The sequence below is a fragment of the Bombina bombina genome, chromosome 9 (genome assembly GCF_027579735.1).
Source record: "Bombina bombina isolate aBomBom1 chromosome 9, aBomBom1.pri, whole genome shotgun sequence".
In the NCBI taxonomy this organism is placed as follows: Eukaryota; Metazoa; Chordata; class Amphibia; order Anura; family Bombinatoridae; genus Bombina; species Bombina bombina.
Genome location: NC_069507.1, coordinates 252,340,363 through 252,360,928, shown reverse-complemented (window position 1 = coordinate 252,360,928; position 20,566 = coordinate 252,340,363). Strand labels below are relative to the sequence as shown.

General features: G+C 40.7%; 1 protein-coding gene across 1 annotated transcript in view; it reads left to right on the top strand.

Moving 5' to 3' along the window:
* LOC128640533 (VPS10 domain-containing receptor SorCS1-like) overlaps positions 1-20,566 on the top strand; it is a 1,407,808-nt gene that overhangs the window by 510,211 nt on the left and 877,031 nt on the right. Inside the window, 1 exon segment of the mRNA XM_053693005.1 lies at positions 6,926-7,025. Within this exon segment, the coding sequence (XP_053548980.1) occupies positions 6,926-7,025 (100 nt within the window).

The window sequence follows — 20,566 nt, the reverse complement described above, 5'->3', positions numbered from 1 at the left end:
CAGATTGGAGGAGTCAGGACATGTCATAGATATGTGCAAAAAGTCACCAGCACTATATCATTTTAAACAATAATCTTTAATTAAGACACATATAAAACAAACGACGTTTCGGGTATTAACCCCTTAGTCATGCTATTAGCCAATCACCAAAATGTCGCCAATCCCCGAAACGTTGCTTGTTTTATATATGTCTTAATTAAAGATTATTGTTTAAAATGATATAGTGCTGGTGACTTTTTGCACATATCTACATTTGGAGGGGCTAAGCAGTATACCCTAGTCACTCATGCACTCTTCAGTTGTGCTGATTCCTACTTTTGGATTACCCAGGACATGTCATAGACAGGGATTTTAGGAGCTGGATATGTCATAGCCAGACACGGGAGGAGTCAGATATGTCATGGCCAGGGATTTAGAGAGCTGGGGAATGGCATGGCCAGGGATTAGAGGAGACAGTGTAGGTCATGGCCAGGGATTAGAGGAGCCAGGGTTTGTCACAACCAGGGATTGTGGTAACCAGGGTTTGTCATGGTCAGGGATTGGAGAATATGGGGCATGTCATAGCCAGAGATTGGAGGAGCCAGGGCATGTCATGGTAAGAAATTGAAAGATCCAGGGTATATCATGGGAGAAAATGGGGGAAACCTTCCAACCTATATCTATTCCACAATATCCAGGAATGTTGGGAATGTTGCTATTCCAATCAATTAGAAGACCCAGTGTGATGTGTCTTGTGTGACATTTTTGTGTTTTTATTTTTATTTTTTTATTAATTTATATACATTAAAACAATTTTTAAACAGAAGTTGAGAGGTTTCCAGTTCATTTCACTAATACTTTGTATTGAGGAAATTCAACAGTCATATTCCAAACCATCAAAAAAACAAAAAAAACAATCACACTTGAAAGTGATGCAGCATAGCTGTAAAAAGCTAAGTACAAAATATCCCTTGAAAATCGCTATGTATAAAAGGAAGATATTTTACTGTAAAATTTCCTAAGAAGCCACAACCCATTGTAAAGGGATTTTAAGCAGCCAATCAGGATGCTAGTCCCAAGACTTGCTATGGAGCATGCATCTGGTATATACAGGCAAAACCATGTCATTTTCCTATGCAATTTAAAGAAGTTTACTATGAAATCTCACAAAATTTCATTGAAATCTCAAGAGATCACAGTAAAGCAAAGTTTGACATCAGCACTGATGAAGCTGATTAGTTGTTTCTGACAGTAGATGAAGAATAGCTGTTCACAGAGCACTTACTATTGTGAGCTGAAGAAATTTTGAGGCAAAATATCTTCCTTTTTTACATAAAGATGTTTTGGTGATATTTCCTTGGCAGCTTTTTTCCGTTTTGCTGCATCACTTTCAAGTAATTTAGCATGTGAGTATTATTTCACTTTAAGTAAAGCTGATCATACCTATTGGGTATAAATTAGCCTTTTAATGTTATCCATAAATGGCTGCTCAATCTACATTTTGATAGACCCCTAATGTACCGTAAGTGAAGAAGGCAGATGGAGCAAGCTATTAGTATCTATAGAAACAGGCTTATGATTGGCTGCATCTCCTGCTTACAGAATGCTAAATAAAAATAAAAAAAAATGAATTTGACCAGAGGATGGAGCAACAATTTATAGTTAAAATAAACCGTGTTTCTATTCATTAGGAATAATTTGCTTTCTAGTTTAAGGTCATTTTAAACATCCAAGTTTATTCCCATATATAGTTTAATTGCAAACCCTAGTAAACAAGATTGTTTACTCCGCAGGCGAATAACAAGAAATGTTTACTTATAAGAATCATTTTTTACTTTATGAGGGCCGACCAACTGCACATAGAGCTCCATTTTACAATGATCATTTTCAGTTTCTTTGTACAAAATTCAACTCAGCTCATCTGAAACACTTCCTATTTTTCTCCCTCCCACCCAATCTTCCCACCCACCCAGCTACTACTAAATGCTTCACTTCCATCTAATCACTCAGCTATAATCACCAGCACCAACCAGAGCTGAAGTGATTTTGATAATAATGAGAGCACTCTTCTCCCCCTGTCACATCACATCCTTACGACTTCTTATGCTCACATGTACACATTTCCCAGAACTTTCGCATTAAAATCCATTTCTACACCCACCTATTTCATTGTAACTATATTAGAGTACGAGGAAAGAAATACAGACTAAAACAATTCTAACTTTATTAATGATTTGTGAAATAACTTTAAAACCCAAAACCCTAACATGTTTACATGTATATATATATATATATGTATGGATGCCTACGTTAAAGTCATTTGCATGCCTTTTTATTTTCTAACACCGGAGAACTCATCTTTAAGCCCTTCAACATTTTTGTGCAATTTTTAAAAAAATATTTTTCGCTAGATAGGGTTATTATAAGTGTAACTGTACTTTGTAATGTATTTTTTACGTATTTTGTGCAACTTTTTTGTTTCACAAAACAGTTAACCAGAGTTCTGAGGGAGCAGCAATCATTCTAGCGTAATTTGCAATTAACTCACGTTTACTTTCAACTTGTAATATGAGCTCCACACCTGACGCTTGCAAACTCCCAAGATAAACCCCGTTCCACTTGCGTGTGACCGTTAGCGCGCCACTCGGAATATGGCTCCTAAGAATTATTTATAATTTAGAAATATCTGGTGCACAAACTAGACACAATCACAAAATAATTATTAATATACTATAATATTCACATCTCTTTTTTACTAAGTTATCAAACACAAAACAAATGCAACTGCCTCTTTTGTAAGGTCTTATAAAGCAATGTCACCCTGTTTTATTAATGTGTATTCTGTTCCTCTCTGTTTCTTTGTTTACCACAGGGAGATTAATAGAATTCTGTGACTTTAGTAAAGGAAGGCAAAGGGAGATATTGATACAAAAATATCATTTGCAGCATGAACAGTAAAAGTGTTATTGTCTTCTAACAAAGTTATGTAAATCCTCGAATCCTAGCAAAACCTTTATGTAAATCCCTCCCTGATTTGTACAGTTTTACCTAATACCAGTGTTTTTCTAATAGTAAGCCACAGGCATGTAAGAGTCATTTGTAATTAATTGATAATTGATTTAAAAAAATATTGTCACATCAAAAATACATTACAAAGTACACTTAGAGGCCAATTAATCAAAGGTCTTGCGGACCTGATCCGACAGTGCGGATCAGGTCCGCAAGACCTCGCTGAATGCGGAGAGCAATACGCTCTCTGTATTCAGCATTGCACCAGCAGCTCACAAGAGCTGCTGGTGCAACGCCGCCCCCTGCAGACTCGCGCCCATTGTGCCGCCAGCAGGGAGGTGTCAATCAACCCGATCGTACTCGATCAGGTTGAATTGTGGCGATTCCTCTCCGCCTCATCAGAGCAGGCGGACAGGGTTATGGAGCAGCGGTCTTTAGACCGCTGCTTCATAACTGCTGTTTCTGGCGAGTCTGAAGACTCGCCAGAATCACGGTCCTTCAAGCTCCATTCGGAGCTTGATAAATGGGCCTCTTAGCCTCTTACACTCATAATAACATCATCTAATACAATTAAAAAAAATATTGCACACAAAAGTTATAAAGACTCAAAGATATCAGGTCTCAGGTTTTAGAAAAACAAGTTTTTGTCTGAAAGTCCCGGTAGTGAAGGGGTTAAAGACATTTGTCTCATGACATCACAAGTTGTGAGTAAATAATTTTTGTGAGAAAGCCAAAGTTTGTGAAAAAAGATAACTATTTGTTTTTATATAATCGTAATTTGCACACATCTGATAGTCAGATGTGTAATGAAATATACAGACATTGGCCTAGATCAATACTTTTTGTTGTCTACTTTAAAATGTATAAAGTTTTGGGGGTGAATTTGGAGAACTTGGGCAGTTCTGTTACATAGTTCTGCTAATTGATAGATGTGGTCTTAGCTGAATCAGAGGATGCCAATGAACAAATTTTTAGATTTTTTTGTTCTCTATAGTTAGAAAGCTACAGGATTTTTGGGATTGTGATAATTTATATTGTATAAACTTTTTTTATTTTTTATTTTATTTTTTTTGTTAATACTTCCTTAATTCTGTGAATAAAAATCTAGTTGAAACTGCTATCCACTGAAAACTATTTTTATCCAAATAAATAATGTATATATATTTAAAGGTTTCAAAGATAAATAAAAAAAAAAAATCCTTATTTCTGTTCAAATGGGGTGATATCAAAAATTCTAAAATTCATCCAGTCCTTTGAACAAGTTTTTCTATAATATTCATGGTCCATAAGGGGTTAAAAATGAATAGATCATTTCTTCCATGTGAAGAACACTGGAATGTAAAATCTTCATTACTCACTTTGGGTTTTGCGCTGTAGGTTTAATGCGTGTCTAGAAAAAACAAAAAGTGGAAGAGTAGGGCTAATAAACAAGCTTGAAGGAGTAATGGAAACAGTATATAGAGAGGAGTATAATGCAACAATGTATGCGATTAGCGGTATTCAATCAATAAAATATATGAACCAATAAAATGTGCGTCAATTTTTATGAATCAAAAAATATTTAATATGATATTGCACAAATTCACAAATAACTCAAAAATGTGTTGTGGCCACTCTTCCACTTTTTGTTTTCTCTAACTGTGACCTAGCTGTGTAAGAGAGAATCACGGGATATTTTTAGAGTGAGCCTAGAAGGACTGATAAGTTAAGGATATACACTACTATTTCTAATGCGTGTCTGTTAGTGTGCAAGAGTGAAAAATGTTCGTTTTTTATTTAGCGTGCTCGATTATAGTCAATGGGGAAAAAAAGTTAACACGGTCACAATCTCCGAGGTCCTGAAGTTAGCGCACATTAGATTTTGGTTGTGCACTGACTTTTTACTTTCAGGTTGTAATATGCGCACTAAACCGGCCTCGTCAAAATTTGAGCATAGTTAGCATGCAAGCAAAAAATGTTGTTAGCACGCCACTTGTAATCTGGCCCTATATCTATTAGAGATGTGCATTCATTTTCGGATGAATGTATATTCGTCATGAAAATCGTAAAAAATACTATCACAAATCATCAGTATTCATTTGTTTACTGTATTTATTTATCTCCAGAGCACATTAATGTAGGTGTTGTAGCTACAGGTGAACTTTTGACGTGTAGGTTTTAAATATTTCATTCGTTTTAACAAAATAGATTTTGAATACAAACAACAAACATATTTAAGAATCATATATTAAAACTTACTGAGCTATATTTTCTTAAAAACAAAGCATCCTAACGTTTAATATTTCATATGTCTTATTCGGCTATGACGTCACCTTTTTCCAGCCCACAATTTTTGGGCACTACGTGTTGAAAATGACTAACTTATCAAATTGCGATTTTATGCATATCATTAACTGCCTAATCGTTCCTAATAAGCATGCGCATAAATTCAGCTCAATTGCGCATGCGCACTTTAAATAAGTGAAGCCGAAGTTACCTACAGCTAGATAGAGCGGGTCTGCTATGTTCCAGCCAGTCTTTCAGAGAGTGACGTTTGCGGTGACGTTACGCAAACTTACGCATTCGGATAACGATTTTTAAGCGCCATTTTGAAACCTAGGTATTAAACAAGGATTGGAAAGGAGCGAAGGATACCCACAGAGTGGCTTTGGAAATCAATAAAATTAGAAAAGAAGATTTTGGATATACAGTGAATATATATATATATATATATATATATATATATATATATATATATATATATATATATATATATATATATATATATATATATATATATATATTTAGGGTAGTTAATTCGTAATAGGCAAAGTAATTTTTTACTTACAGTGGCTTTTTAATGAAACTTCATTTTTTGTTTCATTTTAAACAAAACGAATACTGAATACCACCAAATATTTGGGAAAACTAATTTCCTTGAATATTCAGAACAAAAATGTCATCCAAAACTAAATTTTCTTGGTTGCACATGTCTAATATCTCTTACACTACTGAGAAAAATGATCGCCCTTTTCCCCTAATCATAATATAAATGATCAAATTCTACATGGATGCTTGTATATACCAAACTGAGTGCTCTAGTATAATACTTCATAATGAAAATGTGCTTTAGGAATTATATAGTTTGTACTCATATATTTGTAAACAATGTGTACTGAAAAGGAACTGAAAGGAAGGGGACATTTATTATGAAGTATTGCTAGCTTATGCTACCCACTGTGTCATTTTTGAACCCCACTCTGCTCTCTGTCATGAGCAAGTGTATAGGGATATTGTATACAAGACTTATTAAATTAATAAAGCAATCAACCTGACTGCTTCACGTACAAGGCAGATGGGCAGTTAAATGCATATGTGAGACAGTTTTTATTACAGTATAAGGGAGCAGCATTACCAATAAACTAGGTTGTGGATAGTACTCTAGGTGTGCACGTGCAGTTTTTGGCTCCTTATGCATCCCATTTTTTTCTGCCCCTGGCAAGAAATTATTTCTACAACTGTGAATGTACTGTAACCCAGACTAGCTCAATCTCTTTGCAATAAAAATTCCAGAATTTATTTGAATAGCCATGAAAAATATAGTATTAACAAATACATAAAAACATAGACAAGTTGGAATAATAACTAGAGGGAGCCCCTCCTTGGACCTCTGATGCATTTCGGGCAGAGGCACCGTAATTATAGAAGATTTTTTTTTATTTCAATCAAGTTTGGCATTTATATATAATGTTTATTATAAGACATTATACAATGATTATAAATATGCAGCAATGTAAAATGTTATATTTCTCATTGCACTCAGCATTAAAAGTTTTTTATTTATTTTTTTATTTCACCCTATAGAACTTTTCAGTCCTTTAAACAAACTGCTGTTATGACTGTTTTTTTAATGTAATTTATCTCTGTATTTATGGAGGGTTTTTTTTTCTTTTTTCAGGTCAACAGACTACGGGACGACATATGAAAAGCTAAATGACAAAGTGGGTCTAAAGACAATTTTGAGCTATCTATACGTCTGCCCCACAAACAAACGAAAGGTAAGAACAGACCTTAAATATCGTATTATTTAGGGCTGACTTGGCTGACTAACCTTTCCTGTTTCCCAAGTCTATTACTGTTGACACAAGCCTTATGGCAGCAGAAAAAAAAAAGACTGGAAAAAAAAAATAGTCATGAAAGCAATTCTGTTTGCCTTGCAGTCATTCCCTGCTGTTGATGGAATGGCTCGTTAAGATTTTGGAAGTGCTGCCATAAATACATGTTTTTTTGGAGGTTACAACATTTACTGTGACACATTGTTACAAGGGAAATGTCTCCTGTTTTTTTCTGAGACTATAGTCACATTGTCCTTTTTAAGCCAGTTCTAGATATCTTTCTAAATACTGTTTAGTTTAATTGGAGCTTTAAGGGTGCCCAACAAATTTTATTGGCAAGTGCAATCTTATTTGTCAGATAGGGAATGGAGAAGAAAAATATTTACAGAATCGATTAACCTCTTGGTTGCTAAAAACATTTTTATTTTCATTACAACACAGTTATTTAGAGTGAAGGTACCAAATTGTTTACTAACACAGCACAGAAAAAAAAAACCCTTGATTTGTCTTTACTATTGCTCTATTATACGACTAATACGACTAAGTATTAATAAAAAAAAAATTCAAAGTATTTTATTAATTGCCTGCAAACGTTTCACATGTAACCTGGATCTAATTTTAATTTGAGTATTGATGATGAAGTCTAACTTCTTCCTCTGAGACTTTTTTACTTTTGAAAAGTTGGGCCACACTGCTAATCAGAAGGAATATTAACTATCCCATAGACTACAACCAGCGAGTCCTGGCTGCTCTACTTTAGAGTCTAGGCAAGTTGAGTGATGGGTCTGGCAGTGATGCTGTTCATGCTCCTGATTGGTTGTTTTATACACATAGTCAGTGAGGGCACTGCACACATGCATCTGCTGGAGTGTTACATGCATCTGCTGAGTGTTACATGCATCTGCTGGAGTGTTACATGCATCTGCTGGAGTGTTACATGCATCTGCTTAGTGTTACATGCATCTGCTGGAGTGTTACATGCATCTGCTGGAGTGTTACATGCATCTGCTTAGTGTTACATGCATCTGCTGAGTGTTACATGCATCTGCTTAGTGTTACATGCATCTGCTGAGTGTTACATGCATCTGCTGAGTTTTACATGCATCTGCTGGAGTGTTACATGCATCTTCTGAGTGTTACATGCATCTGCTGAGTGTTACATGCATCTGCTGGAGTGTTACATGCATCTGCTGGAGTGTTACATGCATCTGCTGGAGTGTTACATGCATCTGCTAGAGTGTTACATGCATCTGCTGAGTGTTACATGCATCTGCTGAGTGTTACATGCATCTGCTGGAGTGTTACATGCATCTAATGAGTGTTACATGCATCTGCTGGAGTGTTACATGCATCTGCTGGAGTGTTACATGCATCTGCTGAGTTTTACATGCATCTGCTGGAGTGTTACATGCATCTGCTGGAGTGTTACATGCATCTGCTGGAGTGTTACATGCATCTGCTGAGTGTTACATGCATCTGCTGGAGTGTTACATGCATCTGCTGGAGTGTTACATGCATCTGCTGGAGTGTTACATGCATCTGCTGAGTGTTACATGCATCTGCTGAGTGTTACATGCATCTGCTGAGTGTTACATGCCTCTGCTGGAGTGTTACATGCATCTGCTGGAGTGTTACATGCATCTGCTGAGTGTTGCATGCATCTGCTGGAATGTTACATGCATCTGCTGAGTGTTGCATGCATCTGCTGGAGTGTTACATGCATCTGCTGAGTGTTACATGCATCTGCTGGAGTGTTACATGCATCTGCTGGAGTGTTACATGCATCTGCTGAGTTTTACATGCATCTGCTGAGTGTTACATGCATCTGCTGGAGTGTTACATGCATCTGCTGGAGTGTTACATGTATCTGCTGAGTGTTACATGCATCTGCTGAGTGTTACATGCATCTGCTGAGTGTTACATGCATCTGCTGGAGTGTTACATGCATCTGCTAGAGTGTTACATGCATCTGCTGAGTGTTACATGCATCTGCTGAGTGTTACATGCATCTGCTGGAGTGTTACATGCATCTGCTGGAGTGTTACATGCATCTGCTGAGTTTTACATGCATCTGCTGAGTGTTACATGCATCTGCTGGAGTGTTACATGTATCTGCTGAGTGTTACATGCATCTGCTGAGTGTTACATGCATCTGCTGAGTGTTACATGCATCTGCTGGAGTGTTACATGCATCTGCTAGAGTGTTACATGCATCTGCTGAGTGTTACATGCATCTGCTGAGTGTTACATGCATCTGCTGGAGTGTTACATGCATCTGCTGAGTGTTACATGCATCTGCTGGAGTGTTACATGCATCTGCTGAGTGTTACATGTATCTGCTGGAGTGTTACATACATCTGCTGGAGTGTTACATGCATCTGCTGAGTTTTACATGCATCTGCTGAGTTTTACATGCATCTGCTGAGTGTTACATGCATCTGCTGGAGTGTTACATGCATCTGCTGAGTGTTACATGCATCTGCTGAGTGTTACATGCATCTGCTGAGTGTTACATGCATCTGCTGAGTGTCACATGCATCTGCTGGAGTGTTACATGCATCTGCTGAGTGTTACATGCATCTGCTGGAGTGTTACATGCATCTGCTGGAGTGTTACATGCATCTGCTGAGTGTTACATGCATCTGCTGGAGTGTTACATGCATCTGCTGAGTGTTACATGCATCTGCTGGAGTGTTACATGCATCTGCTGAGTTTTACATGCATCTGCTGAGTGTTACATGCATCTGCTGGAGTGATACGTGCATCTGCTGAGTGTTACATGCATCTGCTGAGTGTTACATGCATCTGCTGAGTTTTACATGCATCTGCTGGAGTGTTACATGTATCTGCTGGAGTGTTACATGCATCTGCTGGAGTGTTACATGCATCTGCTGAGTGTTACATGCATCTGCTGGAGTGTTACATGCATCTGCTGAGTGTTACATGCATCTGCTGGAGTGTTACATGCATCTGCTGAGTGTTACATGCATCTGCTGAGTGTTACATGCATCTGCTGAGTGTTACATGCATCTGCTGGAGTGTTACATGCATCTGCTGAGTGTTACATGCATCTGCTGAGTGTTACATGCATCTGCTGAGTGTTACATGCATCTGCTGAGTGTTACATGCATCTGCTGAGTGTTACATGCATCTGCTGAGTATTACATGCATCTGCTGGAGTGATACATGCATCTGCTGAGTGTTACATGCATCTGCTGAGTGTTACATGCATCTGCTGAGTGTTACATGCATCTGCTGAGTGTTACATGCATCTGCTGAGTATTACATGCATCTGCTGGAGTGATACATGCATCTGCTGAGTGTTACATGCATCTGCTGAGTGTTACATGCATCTGCTGAGTGTTACATGCATCTGCTGAGTGTTACATGCATCTGCTGGAGTGTTACATGCCTCTGCTGAGTGTTACATGCATCTGCTGGAGTGTTACATGCATCTGCTGAGTGTTACATGCATCTGCTGAGTGTTACATGCCTCTGCTGAGTGTTACATGCATCTGCTGGAGTGTTACATGCATCTGCTGGAGTGTTACATGCATCTGCTGAGTGTTACATGCATCTGCTGAGTGTTACGTGCATCTGCTGAGTGTTACATGCATCTGCTGAGTTTTACATGCATCTGCTGGAGTGTTACATGTATCTGCTGAGTGTTACATGCATCTGCTGGAGTGTTACATGCATCTGCTGAGTGTTACATGCATCTGCTGGAGTGTTACATACATCTGCTGAGTGTTATATGCATCTGCTGAGTGTTACATGCATCTTCTGGAGTGTTACATGCATCTGCTGAGTTTTACATGCATCTGCTGGAGTGGTACATGCATCTGCTGAGTGTTACATGCATCTGCTGAGTGTTACATGCATCTGCTGGAGTGTTAAATGCATCTGCTGAGTGTTACATGCATCTGCTGAGTGTTAAATGCATCTGCTGAGTGTTACATGCATCTGCTGAGTGTTACATGCATCTGCTGAGTGTTACATGCATCTGCTGAGTTTTACATGCATCTGCTGAGTGTTACATGCATCTGCTGAGTGTTACATGCATCTGCTGAGTTTTACATGCATCTGCTGGAGTGTTACATGCATCTGCTGGAGTGTTACATGCATCTGCTGAGTGATACATGCATCTGCTGAGTGTTACATGCATCTGCTGGAGTGTTACATGCATCTGCTGAGTTTTACATGCATCTGCTGAGTGTTACATGCATCTGCTGAGTGTTACATGCATCTGCTGAGTTTTACATGCATCTGCTGAGTGTTACATGCATCTGCTGAGTGTTACATTCATCTGCTGAGTGTTACATGCATCTGCTGAGTGTTACATGCATCTGCTGAGTGTTACATGCATCTGCTGAGTGTTACATGCATCTGCTGAGTGTTACATGCATCTGCTGAGTGTTACATACATCTGCTGGAGTGTTACATGCACCTGCTGGAGTGTTACATGCATCTGCTGAGTGTTACATGCATCTGCTGAGTGTTACATGCATCTGCTGAGTGTTACATACATCTGCTGGAGTGTTACATGCACCTGCTGGAGTGTTACATGCATCTGCTGAGTGTTACATACATCTGCTGGAGTGTTACATGCATCTGCTGAGTGTTACATGCATCTGCTGAGTGTTACATGCATCTGCTGGAGTGTTACATGCATCTGCTGAGTGTTACATGCATCTGCTGAGTGTTACATGCATCTGCTGGAGTGTTACATGCATCTGCTGAGTGTTACATGCATCTTCTGGAGTGTTACATGCATCTGCTGAGTTTTACATGCATCTGCTGGAGTGTTACATGCATCTGCTGAGTGTTACATGCATCTGCTGAGTGTTACATGCATCTGCTGGAGTGTTACATGCATCTGCTGAGTGTTACATGCATCTAATGCATCTGCTGGAGTGTTACATGCATCTGCTGAGTGTTACATGCATCTGCTGAGTTTTACATGCATCTGCTGGAGTGTTACATGCATCTGCTGAGTGTTACATGCATCTAATGCATCTGCTGGAGTGTTACATGCATCTGCTGAGTGTTACATGCATCTGCTGGAGTGTTACATGCATCTGCTGAGTGTTACATGCATCTGCTGGAGTGTTACATGCATCTGCTGAGTGTTACATGCATCTGCTGGAGTGTTACATGCATCTGCTGAGTGTTACATGCATCTGCTGAGTGTTACATGCATCTGCTGGAGTGTTACATGCATCTGCTGAGTGTTACATGCATCTAATGCATCTGCTGGAGTGTTACATGCATCTGCTGAGTGTTACATGCATCTGCTGAGTTTTACATGCATCTGCTGGAGTGTTACATGTATCTGCTGAGTGTTACATGCATCTGCTGAGTGTTACATGCATCTAATGCATCTGCTGGAGTGTTACATGCATCTGCTGAGTGTTACATGCATCTGCTGAGTTTTACATTCATCTGCTGGAGTGTTACATGTATCTGCTTGAGTGTTACATGCATCTGCTGAGTGTTACATGCATCTGCTGGAGTGTTACATGCATCTGCTGAGTGTTACATGCATCTGCTGAGTTTTACATGCATCTGCTGGAGTGTTACATGTATCTGCTGAGTGTTACATGCATCTGCTGAGTGTTACATGCATCTGCTGGAGTGTTACATGCATCTGCTGAGTGTTACATGCATCTGCTGAGTGTTACATGCATCTGCTGGAGTGTTACATGCATCTGCTGGAGTGTTACATGCATCTGCTGGAGTGTTACATGCATCTGCTGGAGTGTTACATGCATCTGCTGAGTGTTACATGCATCTGCTGAGTGTTACATGCATCTGCTGGAGTGTTACATGCATCTGCTGAGTGTTACATGCATCTGCTGGAGTGTTACATGCATCTGCTGAGTGTTACATGCATCTGCTGAGTGTTACATGCATCTGCTGGAGTGTTACATGCATCTGCTGAGTGTTACATGCATCTGCTGAGTGTTACATGCATCTGCTGGAGTGTTACATGCATCTGCTGAGTGTTACATGCATCTGCTGGAGTGTTACATGCATCTGCTGGAGTGTTACATGCATCTGCTGAGTGTTACATGCATCTGCTGAGTGTTACATGCATCTGCTGGAGTGTTACATGCATCTGCTGGAGTGTTACATGTATCTGCTGAGTGTTACATGCATCTGCTGGAGTGTTACATGCATCTGCTGGAGTGTTACATGCATCTGCTGAGTGTTACATGCATCTGCTGGAGTGTTACATGCATCTGCTGAGTGTTACATGCATCTGCTGAGTGTTACATGCATCTGCTGGAGTGTTACATGCATCTGCTGAGTGTTACATGCATCTGCTGAGTGTTACATGCATCTGCTGAGTGTTACATGCATCTGCTGGAGTGTTACATGCATCTGCTGAGTGTTACATGCATCTGCTGAGTGTTACATGCATCTGCTGAGTGTTACATGCATCTGCTGAGTGTTACATGCATCTGCTGAGTGTTACATGCATCTGCTGAGTTTTACATGTATCTGCTGAGTGTTACATGCATCTGCTGGAGTGTTACATGCATCTGCTGAGTGTTACATGCATCTGCTGAGTGTTACATGCATCTGCTGGAGTGTTACATGCATCTGCTGGAGTGTTACATGGCATCTGCTGAGTGTTACATGCATCTGCTGAGTGTTACATGCATCTGCTGAGTGTTACATGCATCTGCTGAGTGTTACATGCATCTGCTGAGTGTTACATGCATCTGCTGAGTGTTACATGCATCTGCTGAGTGTTACATGCATCTGCTGAGTGTTACATGCATCTGCTGTTTTGTTACATGCATCTGCTGAGTGTTACATGCATCTGCTGAGTGTTACATGCATCTGCTGAGTGTTACATGCATCTGCTGAGTGTTACATGCATCTGCTGAGTGTTACATGCATCTGCTGAGTGTTACATGCACTGCTGGAGTGTTACATGCATCTGCTGAGTGTTACATGCATCTGCTGAGTGTTTTACATGCATCTGCTGAGTTCTACATGCATCTGCTGGAGTGTTACATGCATCTGCTGAGTGTTACATGCATCTGCTGAGTTTACAATGCATCTGCTGGAGGTGTTACATACCATATGCCTGGTGTTACATGCATCTGCTGAGTGTTATCATGCATCTGCTGTGAGTGTTACATGCATCTGCTGAGTGTTACATGCATCTGCTGAGTGTTACATGCATCTGCTGGAGTGTTACATGCATCTGCTGGAGTGTTACAGGCATCTGCTGAGTGTTACATGCATCGTCTTGTGTGTTACATGCATCTGCTGGAGTGTTGACATGCAGTATGCTGAGTTTTACTTGCATCTGCTAGAGTGTTTACATGCATCTGCTGGAGTGTTACATGCATCTGCTGAGTGTTACATGCATCTGCTGAGTGTTACATGCATCTGCTGGAGTGTTACATGCATCTGCTGAGTGTTACATGCATCTGCTGAGTTTTACATGCATCTGCTGAGTTTTACATATTATCTGCTGGAGTGTGTCATGCATCTGCTGAGTGTTACAAGGCATCTGCTGAGTGTTACATGCATTCTGCAGAGTGTTACATGTATCTGCTGAGTGTTACAATGTATCTGCAGAGTGTTACATGCATCTGCTGAGTGTTTACATGCATCTGCTGAATGTTACATGCATCTGCTGAGTGTTACATGCATCTGCTGGAGTGTTACATGCATCTGCTGAGTGTTACATGCATCTGCTGTGTTTTTACATGCATCTGCTGAGTGTTACATGCATCTGCTGAGTGTTACATGCATCTGCTGAGTTGTTACATGCATCTGCTGCGTTTTACATGCATCTGCTGAGTTTACATGCATCTGCTGAGTGTTTACATGCATCTGTCTGAGTGTTACATGCATCTGATGGAGTGTTACATGTATCTGCTGAGTGTTACATGCATCTGCTGAGTGTTACATGCATCTGCTGGAGTGTTACATGCATCTGCTGAGTGTTACATGCATCTGCTGGAGTGTTACATGTATCTGCTGAAGTTGTACATGCATCTGCTGAGTGTTACATGCATCTAATGCATCTGCTGGAGTGTTACATGCATTCTGCTGAGTGTTACATGCATCAGCTGAGTTTTACATGCATCTGCTGAGTGTTACATGCATCTGCTGAGTGTTACATGCATCTGCTGAGTGTTACATGCATCTGCTGAGTTTTACATGCATCTGCTGAGTGTTACATGCATCTGCTGAGTGTTACATGCATCTGCTGAGTGTTACATGCATCTGCTGAGTGTTACATGCATCTGCTGAGTGTTACATGCATCTGCTGAGTTTTACATGCATCTGCTGAGTTTTACATGCATCTGCTGAGTGTTACATGCATCTGCTGAGTGTTACATGCATCTGCTGAGTGTTACATGCATCTGCTGAGTGTTACATGCATCTGCTGAGTGTTACATGCATCTGCTGGAGTGTTACATACATATGCTGAGTGTTACATACATCTGCTGAGTTTTACATGCATCTGCTGGAGTGTTACATACATATGCTGAGTGTTACATGCATCTGCTGAGTGTTACATGCATCTGCTGGAGTGTTACATGCATCTGCTGAGTGTTACATGCATCTGCTGAGTGTTACATGCATCTGCTGGAGTGTTACATGCATCTGCTGGAGTGTTACATGCATCTGCTGAGTGTTACATGCATCTGCTGAGTGTTACATGCATCTGCTGGAGTGTTACATGCATATGCTGAGTGTTACATGCATCTGCTAGAGTGTTACATGCATCTGCTGGAGTGTTACATGCATCTGCTGAGTGTTACATGCATCTGCTGAGTGTTACATGCATCTGCTGGAGTGTTACATGCATCTGCTGAGTGTTACATGCATCTGCTGAGTTTTACATGCATCTGCTGAGTTTTACATATATCTGCTGGAGTGTGTCATGCATCTGCTGAGTGTTACATGCATCTGCTGAGTGTTACATGCATCTGCTGAGTGTTACATGTATCTGCTGAGTGTTACATGTATCTGCTGAGTGTTACATGCATCTGCTGAGTGTTACATGCATCTGCTGAGTGTTACATGCATCTGCTGAGTGTTACATGCATCTGCTGGAGTGTTACATGCATCTGCTGAGTGTTACATGCATCTGCTGAGTTTTACATGCATCTGCTGAGTGTTACATGCATCTGCTGAGTGTTACATGCATCTGCTGAGTGTTACATGCATCTGCTGAGTTTTACATGCATCTGCTGAGTGTTACATGCATCTGCTGAGTGTTACATGCATCTGCTGAGTGTTACATGCATCTGATGGAGTGTTACATGTATCTGCTGAGTGTTACATGCATCTGCTGAGTGTTACATGCATCTGCTGGAGTGTTACATGCATCTGCTGAGTGTTACATGCATCTGCTGGAGTGTTACATGTATCTGCTGAGTGTTACATGCATCTGCTGAGTGTTACATGCATCTAATGCATCTGCTGGAGTGTTACATGCATCTGCTGAGTGTTACATGCATCTGCTGAGTTTTACATGCATCTGCTGAGTGTTACATGCATCTGCTGAGTGTTACATGCATCTGCTGAGTGTTACATGCATCTGCTGAGTTTTACATGCATCTGCTGAGTGTTACATGCATCTGCTGAGTGTTACATGCATCTGCTGAGTGTTACATGCATCTGCTGAGTGTTACATGCATCTGCTGAGTGTTACATGCATCTGCTGAGTTTTACATGCATCTGCTGAGTTTTACATGCATCTGCTGAGTGTTACATGCATCTGCTGAGTGTTACATGCATCTGCTGAGTGTTACATGCATCTGCTGAGTGTTACATGCATCTGCTGGAGTGTTACATACATATGCTGAGTGTTACATACATATGCTGAGTGTTACATGCATCTGCTGAGTGTTACATGCATCTGCTGAGTGTTACATGCATCTGCTGAGTGTTACATGCATCTGCTGGAGTGTTACATACATATGCTGAGTGTTACATGCATCTGCTGAGTGTTACATGCATCTGCTGGAGTGTTACATGCATCTGCTGAGTGTTACATGCATCTGCTGAGTGTTACATGCATCTGCTGGAGTGTTACATGCATCTGCTGGAGTGTTACATGCATCTGCTGAGTGTTACATGCATCTGCTGAGTGTTACATGCATCTGCTGGAGTGTTACATGCATATGCTGAGTTTTACATGCATCTGCTAGAGTGTTACATGCATCTGCTGGAGTGTTACATGCATCTGCTGAGTGTTACATGCATCTGCTGAGTGTTACATGCATCTGCTGGAGTGTTACATGCATCTGCTGAGTGTTACATGCATCTGCTGAGTTTTACATGCATCTGCTGAGTTTTACATATATCTGCTGGAGTGTGTCATGCATCTGCTGAGTGTTACATGCATCTGCTGAGTGTTACATGCATCTGCTGAGTGTTACATGTATCTGCTGAGTGTTACATGTATCTGCTGAGTGTTACATGCATCTGCTGAGTGTTACATGCATCTGCTGAATGTTACATGCATCTGCTGAGTGTTACATGCATCTGCTGAGTGTTACATGCATCTGCTGAGTGTTACATGCATCTTCTGAGTGTTACATGCATCTGCTGGAGTGTTACATGCATATGCTGAGTTTTACATGCATCTGCTGGAGTGTTACATGTATCTGCTGAGTGTTACATGCATCTTCTGAGTGTTACATGCATCTGCTGGAGTGTTACATGCATATGCTGAGTTTTACATGCATCTGCTGGAGTGTTACATGTATCTGCTGGAGTGTTACATGCATCTGCTGAGTGTTACATGAATCTGCTGAGTGTTACATGCATCTTCTGAGTGTTACATGCATCTGCTGAGTGTTACATGCATCTGCTGAGTGTTACATGCATCTGCTGGAGTGTTACATGTATCTGCTGAGTGTTACATGCATCTGCTGAGTGTTACATGTATCTGCTGAGTGTTACATGCATCTGCTGAGTGTTACATGCATCTGCTGAGTGTTACATGCATCTGCTGAGTGTTACATGTATCTGCTGAGTGTTACATGCATCTGCTGAGTGTTACATGCATCTGCTGAGTGTTACATGCATCTGCTGGATTGTTACATGCATCTGCTGGAGTGTTACATGCATCTGCTGGAGTGTTACATGCATCTGCTGAGTGTTACATGCATCTGCTGAGTGTTACATGCATCTGCTGAGTGTTACATGCATCTGCTGAGTGTTACATGCATCTGCTGGAGTGTTACATGCATCTGCTGAGAGTCACATGCATCTGCTGGAGTTTTACATGCATCTGCTGAGTTTTACATGCATCTGCTGGAGTGTTACATGCATCTGCTGAGTGTTACATGCATCTGCTGAGTGTTACATACAACTGCTGGAGTGTTACATGCATCTGCTGAGTGTTGCATGCATCTGCTGAGAGTTACATGCATCTGCTGGAGTGTTACATGCATCTGCTGGAGTGTTACATACATCTGCTGAGTGTTACATGCATCTAATGCATCTGCTGGAGTGTTACATGCATCTGCTGAGTGTTACGTGCATCTGCTGAGCTTTACATGCATCTGCTGAGTGTTACATGCATCTGCTGGAGTGTTACATGCATCTGCTGAGTGTTACGTGCATCTGCTGAGCTTTACATGCATCTGCTGAGTGTTACATGCATCTGATGGAGTGTTACATGCATCTGCTGAGTTTTACATGCATCTGCTGAGTTTTACATGCATCTGCTGAGTTTTACATACATCTGCTGGAGTGTTACATGCATCTGCTGAGTGTTACATGCATCTGCTGAGTGTTACATGCATCTGCTGGAGTGTTACATGCATCTGCTGGAGTGTTACATGCATCTGCTGAGTGTTACATGCATCTGCTGAGTGTTACATGCATCTGCTGGAGTGTTACATGCATCTGCTGAGTGTTACATGCATCTGCTGAGTTTTACATGCATCTGCTGAGTGTTACATGCATCTGCTGAGTGTTACATGCATCTGCTGAGTGTTACATGCATCTGCTGAGTTTTACATGCATCTGCTGAGTGTTACATGCATCTGCTGAGTGTTACATGCATCTGCTGAGTGTTACATGCATCTGATGGAGTGTTACATGTATCTGCTGAGTGTTACATGCATCTGCTGAGTGTTACATGCATCTGCTGGAGTGTTACATGCATCTGCTGAGTGTTACATGCATCTGCTGGAGTGTTACATGTATCTGCTGAGTGTTACATGCATCTGCTGAGTGTTACATGCATCTAATGCATCTGCTGGAGTGTTACATGCATCTGCTGAGTGTTACATGCATCTGCTGAGTTTTACATGCATCTGCTGAGTGTTACATGCATCTGCTGAGTGTTACATGCATCTGCTGAGTGTTACATGCATCTGCTGAGTTTTACATGCATCTGCTGAGTGTTACATGCATCTGCTGAGTGTTACATGCATCTGCTGAGTGTTACATGCATCTGCTGAGTGTTACATGCATCTGCTGAGTGTTACATGCATCTGCTGAGTTTTACATGCATCTGCTGAGTTTTACATGCATCTGCTGAGTGTTACATGCATCTGCTGAGTGTTACATGCATCTGCTGAGTGTTACATGCATCTGCTGAGTGTTACATGCATCTGCTGAGTGTTACATGCATCTGCTGGAGTGTTACATACATATGCTGAGTGTTACATACATCTGCTGAGTTTTACATGCATCTGCTGGAGTGTTACATACATATGCTGAGTGTTACATGCATCTGCTGAGTGTTACATGCATCTGCTGGAGTGTTACATGCATCTGCTGAGTGTTACATGCATCTGCTGAGTGTTACATGCATCTGCTGGAGTGTTACATGCATCTGCTGGAGTGTTACATGCATCTGCTGAGTGTTACATGCATCTGCTGAGTGTTACATGCATCTGCTGGAGTGTTACATGCATATGCTGAGTTTTACATGCATCTGCTAGAGTGTTACATGCATCTGCTGGAGTGTTACATGCATCTGCTGAGTGTTACATGCATCTGCTGAGTGTTACATGCATCTGCTGGAGTGTTACATGCATCTGCTGAGTGTTACATGCATCTGCTGAGTTTTACATGCATCTGCTGAGTTTTACATATATCTGCTGGAGTGTGTCATGCATCTGCTGAGTGTTACATGCATCTGCTGAGTGTTACATGCATCTGCTGAGTGTTACATGTATCTGCTGAGTGTTACATGTATCTGCTGAGTGTTACATGCATCTGCTGAGTGTTACATGCATCTGCTGAGTGTTACATGCATCTGCTGAGTGTTACATGCATCTGCTGGAGTGTTACATGCATCTGCTGAGTGTTACATGCATCTGCTGAGTTTTACATGCATCTGCTGAGTGTTACATGCATCTGCTGAGTGTTACATGCATCTGCTGAGTGTTACATGCATCTGCTGAGTTTTACATGCATCTGCTGAGTGTTACATGCATCTGCTGAGTGTTACATGCATCTGCTGAGTGTTACATGCATCT